The sequence below is a fragment of the Lygodium microphyllum genome, chromosome 17, assembly GCF_053477565.2.
Source record: "Lygodium microphyllum isolate KBCC chromosome 17, Lygodium_microphyllum_v1.1.10, whole genome shotgun sequence".
Lineage (NCBI taxonomy): Eukaryota > Viridiplantae > Streptophyta > Polypodiopsida > Schizaeales > Lygodiaceae > Lygodium > Lygodium microphyllum.
This window is the reverse complement of record NC_141151.1, coordinates 5,905,952-5,917,651: the sequence shown is the minus strand read 5'-3', so window position 1 is coordinate 5,917,651 and position 11,700 is coordinate 5,905,952. Positions and strand designations below refer to the sequence as shown.

Sequence of the window (11,700 nt, the reverse complement as noted above, 5' to 3'; positions counted from 1 at the left end):
GCAACCTTTACTACATGATTGGTTAGCTGTTATTACCATACACGATTGTTTAGCTCTTTCTGCCATACACATGATAATCAGATATCAAGATTTACTTTTTCAACTCCTCGTGACTACTTAGTGTTCATTGCATTGATGCACCTAAGGAGTGTCATTTCAGAGCTTGCAAAGGAAAACAACCCTTGATTAAGATGTTGAGAACAACTTATAAACAAAGGGCTACAGCAGATATTTGAAGACCCCACCCCAACCATTTTATGGCCTTATTAATTCATGTGGATAGTGGAATGTATTGCCGTCATAGGAACTGCAAAAATTACAAGGCTTTTTACTAAGCTAGTGCAGGTCTTTGTTTCCATTATACCCATTTTCTTTGAATCAGATAAAATTTTGATATAAGATTTTATTATATGTATTTAAAATTTTGATATATGTATTGAAGATCTCCACCTTTTTGTAAAGAGAATTTTTGTTTCGAACAAGTGTGCAATGTTTATTGAGAATTTTTGTTGCACAAGCTTGTCCAAAGGATTTATTTCCATTTGTGTTGGACCTTACGACTCTTGGAACAAAGCCTCTATCTCTGCAACATACATATCTGCAATAGCATTCCGCCGCATCTTCATGGTTGGTGTCAATAAACCATTCTCTACCTGCAACCAAAATTTTGACAAATCAGATATTGCATCAATGTATTCGAGTATTCGAGTATTTGCTTCTGTTTTGAATTGTGTTGAAAAATCAGACCATTGAGGAAAACCTTTGTTCTTTATTTCATCAATCCAAAAAGGGCATAGGCTTTTCTACTGATGTGAAAATGTAGTATTACACCATCCTGAAATATGAGACTTTGCCTCCTTCCTAGAGAGCATATATGCATGCCTTTTCATCCTAAGTTTACAGAATAAAGCCACGATCTTCTTGACAGAACATCCCTCTCGACTACAAACTAACGCACAAGCAAGAGACAGTTTCAGGGTTACAGCTGTATGCTTCATGCAACTGTGACCAGCCTCTCTTTCCTTACCCCTGGATGTTGCAAACAAAGCTATAATACTCCTGTTATACATGCCCCCCCCACCCCAAAAAACAAAAAACAACAAACAGAAAAGACAATGCTAATGCTCTTTTTCTAGACAGTAGAAGACAAGACTAAGAACCTGGGAATGTCATAGTTCTCATTCATCATCATTAATCCACAATGAAACGAGGGACATACCGTGAATGGTTCATGAAGAAGAATGAAGGGACCAATTCGAGCAGGACAATCTGCAGTGCTGTTGAAGTAGAAGAAAAGACAAACAAACAAGAAAAATTACAAGCAGCAAAGTTTCTCAAAGTTAGCGAAATTTGTTGATGTATCCTGTAGCACAGATATATCTTGACTTCTGAGAGTAACTTCGATCGAGTAAACACACATGTAAAACCAATACAAACAGCATGATACATCAATGCAAAGCACCAAAATTGGAAGACAATTTTGTAAGAGACAAGAAAAAGGGATTTGAGATATGGCAACTTATCAAACCTTCATAAAAAACATAGTATCGGGCAAACAGTGCTACCAAGTGAGAAAGGCCATCCTAACAATAGCTGTGTTTGTAAAATAAGTGTGCACAAATGAAATGCATAAGTAGTACAAATAAAGAGCTTACAATTTGCTCAATTCTTTCCTTAGCAATTCTCGGACATTGGTCGAAGGTAACAGATGCAGGTCCTCTTTACTTGGGACAATCAAAGCGCCAAGGCGGCGTTTATCCTGAAATCTTTCAAGAGTTAACATTCCTACAACACCTAGCAATAAAGTTATGTCGATACATATCCTTAACACCTACAACACCTAGCAATAAAGTTATGTCGATACATATTATTGACAACTGTCATCTCTACCAAGCCTGTTTTTGGCGTTAAGGTAGCCCATTCCTTACTGAAACCCCCTTACATGTACCACTCATGTCATTGCTACAACATGATTACAATCCACGTTATTTCAGTTAACATCAGTATTAGTGAAATTCCAGATTGATGTAGTTTGTACTGTTTTTTGCGCACACAAACCATTAAAACTCTTTTATGCGTCAGTTTTTTAATGGTTCATTTGTTACGAACTCAACAGCATAATGACCAATTCTGAGGTGCCAAAATTGGACAATTTCAAACATACCCCTCAAATGAAGTTCTTCATTTTACTTTAAAAACATAATCATTCAGAAACAAACCTGGCCTACAATCATAATCTGCTGTATGTATCTACTTTGCAAAGCAGCTTCCTCGATTTGAATCGGATCTATATTCTCACCTGGAAAGACAGTTATATTAGAAAAGGAAATGCCTCTGGTAACTTTTAATATTGATAATGGAACTTCAACCATAGGTCGCCAATGAATTTTACATGCAAAGCAAGAAAAGCATGACGATGTTCAAGAGAATTTCTCCACCTTTGGATCTCCTATTCCCATGGTGGAGCTTCAGGGTCCAACATTCCTGGTCTTCCAAGACAGAGGTGGCCCTTGTTATCAAGGGCATGATCATGGCCATGGGTCCATGGCAAATGTGGTTCACTAATGAAACAACAGGGGTGGCCAATCAATATGCATTCATCATCTTATTGATATGCATCTTCAGCTCTTCATTATCGTTAGCAGAAAGGACATAGGGAAAATGAACGTCCTGAGAGAGTTGAGGATGAGGCTCAGAGGGGGGTTTACAAAGGATAAAGGCTAAGACTGAGGTTCATGTCATTCGTATTTGCCTGGTATCCAGCTCAACCCCTATGGAGAAGAATGTTTATAATGATATCAATGAGCTTCATTATACCGTACGTTTCATACCAGGGGCCCCCTTGTTGCATGCTCAGTGCTCACATCTTGAGGTATTAGATCATCTGTTGCTCGTTTTGGGAGGTTGGGAGTTCAAGTCCAAGAAGCATATCGTTATTGGATACAACACTACTTCCAAGGCCTGTCGGCCAAGAATCCAAGTTAAACTCTATTGCTATCAATTAAGATGTGAGCCTTAATGAGTTACCTTCACAGGAGGGGGCTCCGTCTCTTTCTACCCCTACAGCGACATCCCCTTCTTCGCCAAGCACCATGTCCGTCCCTTTGTTAAGTTAGGAACCTGAGTACAAGAAGTATATCTTTGCTGGGTACAGGACTGCTTCCAAGGCGTATCAGCTTTTGGGATCAAAGTCACGCTTTAAGCTACATTCAGTATCGAAGACAGCCCTAGCTCCTACCTGACAAGCATCCACTTCTTTGCAAAACAGGCATCCCATCACTAGCTGGGAAACCCCTCGGCCCCTGAAAAAGGGCGGGGGGGGGGGGGGGGGGGGGGGGGGGGGGTGGGGGGGGCGCAGGGAAACTGAGCACAATAGCTTTTATCCTGGTATCATATCTCCCTCAACCACATCTTTCCATTCCGGGAAATCCCAAACTGATTTGAGATAATTTTTGTGCCTATGTGCACGTCTGTATGTAGGAACATGGCTAGAAAGTATACACGTATTTGTCAGTCACCAAGGGGAACTCTCTATATCAGATGGATTTGTTTTCCCACTATTTTATAGTTTTAAATTTAGAAGACACCCCTTGCATTGAAGGCTTATGCAACTGATATAACAGCAGTTTCCTTTGAGCATTTGGCACGTATATACACATGATCCTATCCCTTCCAAATCATCCACCTAAACAGAACACTGATGCACAAGAAAATAGCAGACATGCAGGTGAAGAATATATACCAGTTGACAAAACAATAGTGTCTTTGGCACGGCCATCTAGTACTAAAGAGCCTCCACAGTAGCGTGCTGGACCTGATTTGGTATGAGGAACAATCCAACCAAGGTCACCGGTGTCAAACCAACCACTTGTGTCGATTGCTTTGGCGGTAGCTGCATCATTCTACCAGTAAGGAAGGTTAGATTCACACCATGAAAACAATGCACGTATACACATATAGCAGAGTTTTGTCTTTATTGTCTATTTACCTTGTAGTATCCCTTCATAACCTGGGGTCCAAAAGCTTTGATCAAACCTCTTTCCCCGTGCGGAAGCTCTTCGCCAGATTCAGGATTTACAGCTTTAATTTCTGTTTCATGTAGAGGCTTACCGACAGTGCCTAGAATCTATTTTTACAAAGAAGTCAGAACCAAACAGCCCTAGTCAATAAAGCCCACAACTTTCAAATGGATAAACCATCACCTCTTCCAGAATCTTGTTCACTTTTAAGCTTAGTCTAGCTGCACATTACTTTCATACAGAAGCAAAATACCATTTCTGCATACAAACAAGCACAGTAACATTCTTTTCAGCCTGAATCTACTTAGTCCTTGCTGTTGCTGATTTATAAGTATAGACTTACAAAATAGATACCTTCCCTTTCAAATGGATCCCTAACAGTCAACCTTGAGAACAGAGATATAGATAGGCAAAGCACAAGCAATCAAACAGAACACTTTTCAAGGTTCCAGTTAGAACAAGCCTACAAATGACTACGGCTCTTCAAGAGGGCTTTTGTCATTTAAAAGAGGCTGCAAGCAAAGCACATACAATTGTTTTAATAGATTCAGCTATTTTTGGAAATTGCATATTAGAGAAACATTTACTATTAGAAGAATGAACGCATATATTATTTACTGGTTCGATACATAACTTTTTGCCAACACCTATCACAGACCCAGGTTCCTGATGATTAATTGAGAATGAAGCTTACATTGTTTGATGGAACACGCACAGATATAACTGGTGAAGTTTCAGTCAAACCATAGCCATTCAAAACAGTTATCTCAACAGCCTGCATATCAAGGAGACACACCAGTCAAAAAGTAGGCCAGCTTCGTATTTGCACAAGAACTATGCAGAAAACAGCAATACCATTTATACATTTGCTCCTTCTCTAAAGATATGCCAAAATATGTGGAAAGCTAAGTTTTTTCACCTCAAAAAATTTATCCACATGAGGTGCTAAACTTCCTCCTCCACTAATCGCCGCCTGTTACATGATCATCAAGACTGTAAGCTATTTACACAAAATTAAACAGGACAATAGCTTGTACTAATCCCTTCACTTGATGAGTTAAGACCTTTTTAATGGCCAATGCTTCGTGTATTTTTCTGTACACCAATTTTCTCCCCAAGATATGAAGAGGGAAGAGTACTGCTGCTAGTATTCTGGCAAACAGCCACATGCAAGCAGATACAATTACAGTTGGCTTTACCTTTGCCCATTGTAAAGATCTTCCCTGTGATAAAAACAAACTCAAATCATTACAACTTCAAAAGGACACGAAGAGGGGTCATGCCACTTCAAGAGATCATACCAGTATGTGAAACAATTGCACACAAGACTAAGATGTAAAACCTGACCTCATAAATCCTTTTCCACTCCATATACACCATGCTGATGCGAATAAGTGTCAAAGCAATAAATTTTCTTGTACTAGAGCCAGCTAAAAGCTTCTTCTGAACTCCACTGCAGAAGTGAAATCACAAGTCCATCTCAATCTTTTCATCTAGCTAGCCTGTAGAATAACAATTAGGAATTCCCTATCAGGGAAAGAAATCAATGCATATGGTTGAGACCCCTTGCCAACTGTGGTGAACACATTAACCCACTTAAACCAATTATGAGGCTCAAAAAGCAGAACCTTTCTAATCCACTCAACCAGGCAAATCAAAAATCATCAACCCATAAAAAGCATAATTATTACACTACTCATGCTTTGTTAAAACAACAACTTGCTTATAGTGTCAACAAAGATGATGGAAAATGATCTACTCACTTGTAAAGAGTATCAAGCACGAGTGGCACAGAGATCAAATAATCGGGACAGAACTTCCTAAGATCCTCCTGCAATTGCATGTTGAACAATAACTAGAGAGTCTAGAATCTGGATATAATAGGAGAGTGTACACTACTTCGACACAGCCAAAAATTGAAATGTAGATGCAAGAACAAGAGACTACATTGCTGCAAATCATACGAACCTTCAGATTCTTAACATTGGTGTAAACTTGTTCTACCCCTTGAGCAAGGCAGAAATATTCAGATGAGCGCTCATACATGTGCCATGTTGGAAGCAAGCTTAGAAACCTATCGCCTGGTTTCAAATCAACTACTTCTGTCAGGTGCTGAACCTGCAAGATTAGAACAAGGTAAGAGCAATTAGTGAGTTGATAGTCTGCAGTTGAGATTTTTACAACCAATAGGAGTTTTAGCAATACCTGATAAAGTAGGTTCCTGTGGGTAAGTATAACACCTTTAGGATTTCCAGTTGTTCCACTAGTGTATACAAGTGTTGCTATGTCTTCTGGTTCAATATATCTGTGCCCAATAGAAACTACATTTGCAAACGACTGACACATCAGCAAAGAACAATCTTGAAATAGTGAAACTACTGAGTCACTCCATGCTATGCAGCTTAGGCCTGGAAAGGAAAAATGTCAATCAAGCCATCCATGCAGCACAAAGCTAATAAAAGAAATCAATTATTCCAAGATGGCTTGATGACTACAACTCATATGTGTCACATGTGGTACCTGGGGATGTTGATAACACAACTTTCAATACTTCATTTGGAGTGTATTGGTACTCATGAGATCTTTTGGCTTGACAAATGCACAAGCCACACTTAATCCACTAATGACAAGGATTTGTTAGACTAGTAGGTCTATTGGGATCCCCTTTTGTACCAGAAAGGGAAAAGCAAACTCTTGAAGCATTACAGCCCCTCACTTCTTGTGCTGTGTCACACTTTTTTAATGCAAAAGCAACCAGTCCACCATTCTGAGGAATGGCAAAACCTTTTCAGTTGGGCTGAATCCCAACTAAGAGCTGGACCTTTAGTCTAAGTTGGTCCCCGACTGGAATAACTATCTTTGTGCAGCCTAAGTTCCATTTAAACCCAAGAAGGTTTGCAATTCCTCTGGGTTAATAGGTGTTGACCATTGCAAGGCCTGAACTATCTCTAAATCCATGTACAATCATTTTCATCAAAAGCATGACCCTAGATAGGAAGCCTTTTCCCTAAAGAATCCACACTTTATATCGTAGAATAAAAGGAATGTTTTAACTCCCCTTGACTTCTGAAATACTAATTTTAAGTCTTCCAGATATTCTAACTTCTCTTTTGCTTTTGGAACAGTTGTAACTTCTATCTATGATGAAGAATTCGAGACATCCAACCATGATCTTTAAGAACCATGCTAATCCAACAACTGTGCTAGTAAACTAAGGACAGAATCATCAGTTGAGCAAAGTCATGAATGTCTACACACATAGAGCTTGACTTCTCAACATGACTCTGGTGAGTTCACTAACTACAGGGAATCTCCTGAGATTTTAACACCGACTATGTCACAGACAGCAACCAAAGAAAATGTCATCCCAAAAAACTAAAACAAAAAACCAATTATGCATGAGGAAGTTATGGCTTGAACAGAGAAAATAAAAAAGAACCCAAAAAAATAATCTACATTCCACCACTCTTTTTGAAGCACAATCAATGAAGGCTAGCTCAAAAATTGTGAGAGCTTTAGAGTTCACAAATGTAGACGAAGTGCTTATGATCAGGCTATCGAACAAGGATTTCACAATCGTCACCATGAAGACATTGGCACTATAATATAGTTGAGTGTTTGCATTGCCCACTCACCTTAGTTAACATAGCAAGGGAAGTCACCGATCAGCTTGTAGACCTGCAAAAAAACCTGATGGACTTTTTCAATAGCTTGTCCCTCCCATCTAACTTCCTCGAGTAGCTCAACACACCCATTGGGCTTTGCATACATCATGGTAGACTATATTTGCCAAAAGTACTAGAGATAATAACTTAGATGAGGATCAACCTAGAGACCTGCCATTAGAAAACCCTGACTAACTTCTTCAATAGCCAATGGCCTTACTTCCTCAATAGCCCACCACGCCTACCAAGGTTTGCATACACTACAGGGCTGACTATTATAGACATACTAGAGTCAATTACTTAGATGGGGATCTCTAGGGCAAAACATACTTGCTAAAACTTAGGTGTGGCTTATAATCTTATTCTTATGGAAGAACCAATAAATGTTATATTGATTGGACCATTAATCTTGATATTAAGCTACATCAGTCCCCAAAAATAGAGACCTCATAAAAATTGTGTTCACTTTGATCTTATGATTTATGTAGATTTGGCTAATTATGCTAGTTGAAAATTTCAGTCCATACGTATGAATAGTTAGTTTATCAAGATTTTTTAAGGTAGTCCTTGTGAATGAGATCCTAAACATTGGCCTATTAATGTTGTTTTTGTTGAGATGTTGAGCTCTACATGAGCCGGCATCCACTACATGCCTTGATAATGTGGTAAGACTTTACTCACTGCCATATTAGATGACTAATATGGAGGATATACCAATGATTCTACAATTGGACTACACTCATGTAATCCACTCTTGGTTATGGCACATTCATTATGCCACATCATCTATCCTTAAAGAGTTCATACTTAGTGACCATATATGCATATATTTTAATACTTTCACATTAGTCTTGTATCATGTTGTAGACTTAAGTCTTTTGCGTGGAAGGAAAAAAAAAAAGGAAGATTTCAGCCCTATTTCTCTATGTGCTGAAGTGTCCATCATGTGTGTGTGTGTGTGTGTGTGTTGTTAGTTGTTGCATCTCTCTCTACTCTTGCTTGTTCACATGGTATCAGAACCGTCTCACACCTATGCAGATCTTGATTTAAGGCTGGAGCGCAAAAGAAAACAAGCAAAGTAACAAGTAAGAAGCTCTTCGATTTGGCTTGGAACATAGTGGCAAGAAGCTCTTGAGGTTGACGAGGCTACAATCTCCAATTGCAAGAATACTTGGAGAGCATAAAGTGCAATATATATACTACAGATAAGCCCATTAGCGCTTCTCTGTTGTGATTTTTTCCATTTGGTCATTTTGGCCTCTCTTTTGCAAGTTAATCAACAACAATTTATGGGTATACTACAGTTTCATTGTGTTAGCCGTTTACAAGTGCAAAGGCTACATATTCTCAAACTAGAAGGTTCCAAGTGTTTGTTGGGTTGCAAACACAAAGGGCATCTGCATATAGATTGCAAATTGCAATTATTGTTGTGCAATCAATGGAAAAATGCATATTGGGCCAGTACTATTTCAAATAAGAAGTCTACCAATGATTTAATATTTTCCTTTGGAAGTGATGTTGTTACTTGAAGCAACAAGAGACACCCTAGGTTTCATTATCTAGTATTGAGATGGTGTACAAGGATACACTGTAAGGTAGCTTGGCTATACAAGCTACTTGGTGATTCGAAGTTGCAGGTGGACAAGAAGGTTATCATCTACAATGATAATCTTAGTAGCATTTGGTTGGCCAAGAATCTAGTATATCATGCATGGACCAAACAATTTCATTCAAGAACAGATTTTGACAAGTGATATTGACTTGGTTTATATTAGCACAAAGGATCGCAACAGATATTTTCACCAAGGCCTTGGAAATTGAGAAGCTCCGTTGCTTCAGGACTATGCTTGGAGTACATGAGCTCATGCTACGCTCAAGGGAAAGTGTTGAGATGTTGAGCTCCACATGAGCCAACATCCACTACATGCCTTGGTGATATGGCACAACTTCATTGGCTAGCATATGAGGTGACTAACATGGAGCATATGCTAGTGATTCTATAATTGCACTACACTCGCATAGTCCACTCTTGGTTATGGCACATTCATTGTGTCACCTCATCTATTCTTAGTGGGTGTGGGTTCACACTTAATAACCACATGTACACATGTTTTAGTACTTTCATATTAGTATTTCATCATGTTATAGCCTAAATCTTTGTTGTGGAAAAAGAAGAAAAATATTTTAATCTCCATGTACCCAAGTCTCCATCGTATATGTGTGTATGCTCTTGGTTGCTTCACCTCTCTCCCTGTCTTGTTTGTTTGCAATTTTAATTTGTTGAAAGTGGAGTACAAAATTAAGAGTGGTCCTATAAGGACCAACAAATTTGACAACTTGCATGTGGCTACGATGTTGACATCCCAAATTGAGCACACTATTTAACACAGCCACTGCATAGTGGGTGATTATCGCTCTTGTGATGGATGATGGATCAAAATCAAGGTCCATTGTCCAAAATATTGTAGTTATCCAATGCTTGAAAGCCATCACCTATATTGGAAGAAAAAGACACCTCATGATCCCCCAAGGATTGATACCAAGCAATGATAGAAAGCGAGCCCTTATATATGAATATATTGAATAAAAAATATTGACGACTAGGAATACATGGTGAGGAACTACCAAGTTGAACAAATCTAGCCAACCAAGAATATTTATTTCTTCTTTGATTTACTTTACCAAACCAGGTTGTGAATCTGTTTATTCGATTTTGAAGTATGTTTCTTTGAAACTGTCATAACTATCACATTTTGTTCTTAAACAAGTTGATTGACTCAACTATGTTGACACATTTTAATAGAGGAAATAAATAAAGAAGTTCTTTCCAGCAATATTGATGAGAGAAGCATCCTTAAGTTTTATTTTGAATCGCATGAAAAAAGGGCAAATTTTTCCAACCAGCAGGAGGGAGCAAGACAAGTAACCGTTCCCCAAGACCTAACCTACATTCATGTCAAGCTAGGCTAAAAATGTAAACTCCTACATGCAAGTTAAATTTGAGAAAATACTTACACCAACATGCACCATAGATTTTGGCTATAAACAGAACATATATTGACATATCATATTAATATGTGAATGCTGGTATTTTGTCGTGTGAGTTTGTGTTTCAACTCACTTTCAGTACTATTCCAAGGCAGCCCATCAAAGTGTTTGTCATGAGAATATCCTCCCTTTTCTCTCCTTAATCCTTTCGTGAATTGCATGTTTAAGGAGGATACAACCTACTACCCTTGGCTAATGTCAATACCAGTAAAAAAATGCTGTCCCACCACTCCATGCATCAAGCTAGAAATATAAATAGCAGCAATTGTCTATTACAAAGTCATCCACTTGACAATGTCACAAAGTAAGACCCTACTAATATTCAAACTAATGCACTTGTCTAATCTTCGCTATGTGATGGTTTAGATCACCTCCAAAAAGCCACAACATGTTTATCACTACTACACAGACTCCAGCATTAAATGTTAGGATCTGTTCTCAGCCTTTGTATTCACCTCTACAAGCAGTCATTCACCAATTTCAAAAATGTGTTGTGCAACAGCATGTACTTGCATCAGACATGCCATTTACAATGCAGTGTATCCATAGTTGCTTGCCTATTTTACAAAGAAGGGCAACACCTACCTTTGTGTTTTTTGTTTAAGCATACAACGAGGCTCAATCTGAATGTTGAAAAAAAGGAAAAAATCTTACATAGATCTCCGGTATTAGTCGAAAATCCATTGTATTCTCGACCTTTTGAAAGTATCTCATCGTATGTGAAGACCAAAAGACTGGATGTTGAAGAGTCTTTTGTCATTTCAGGCTTCTCACCCCAAAGAACTACTACAAATTTCAAATTGGAAAGCTTCTGTAATTGAGGTATCAGCTTGTCATAGAGATCACTATTGTCAACAACCACTGCAACACTGCAATCAAGCCATTGCAATTTCCTAATGAATTACACGTTGCTGAAAGCCTTCTATAGCTTGTAATAATGCACACTTCATTCACACACACAACTGAAG

The 11,700-nt window shown here is 38.5% G+C and overlaps 1 protein-coding gene across 2 annotated transcripts in view; it reads right to left on the bottom strand.

The window, feature by feature from the left end:
* Window positions 1–251: 251 nt before the first annotated feature.
* LOC148021534 (long-chain-fatty-acid--[acyl-carrier-protein] ligase AEE15, chloroplastic-like) overlaps window positions 252–11,700 on the bottom strand; it is a 44,694-nt gene continuing 33,245 nt past the window's right edge. The window contains exons 5-18 of one of the 2 annotated variants that reach the window (XM_087696943.1): window positions 11,387–11,601; window positions 6,225–6,340; window positions 5,988–6,137; window positions 5,783–5,850; window positions 5,367–5,472; window positions 5,084–5,242; window positions 4,939–4,992; window positions 4,714–4,794; window positions 3,989–4,126; window positions 3,743–3,902; window positions 2,220–2,299; window positions 1,656–1,759; window positions 1,220–1,277; window positions 252–653 (exon numbers count right to left, since the gene is read on the bottom strand). In XM_087696943.1, coding sequence (XP_087553069.1) covers window positions 555–653; window positions 1,220–1,277; window positions 1,656–1,759; window positions 2,220–2,299; window positions 3,743–3,902; window positions 3,989–4,126; window positions 4,714–4,794; window positions 4,939–4,992; window positions 5,084–5,242; window positions 5,367–5,472; window positions 5,783–5,850; window positions 5,988–6,137; window positions 6,225–6,340; window positions 11,387–11,601 — 1,588 coding nt within the window. In that variant the 3' untranslated portion in view covers window positions 252–554. Of the gene's footprint in view, window positions 654–1,219; window positions 1,278–1,655; window positions 1,760–2,219; window positions 2,300–3,742; window positions 3,903–3,988; window positions 4,127–4,713; window positions 4,795–4,938; window positions 4,993–5,083; window positions 5,243–5,366; window positions 5,473–5,782; window positions 5,851–5,987; window positions 6,138–6,224; window positions 6,341–11,386; window positions 11,602–11,700 lie in introns of those variants that run through there. The other variant, XR_015694336.1, reaches the window with a different exon arrangement.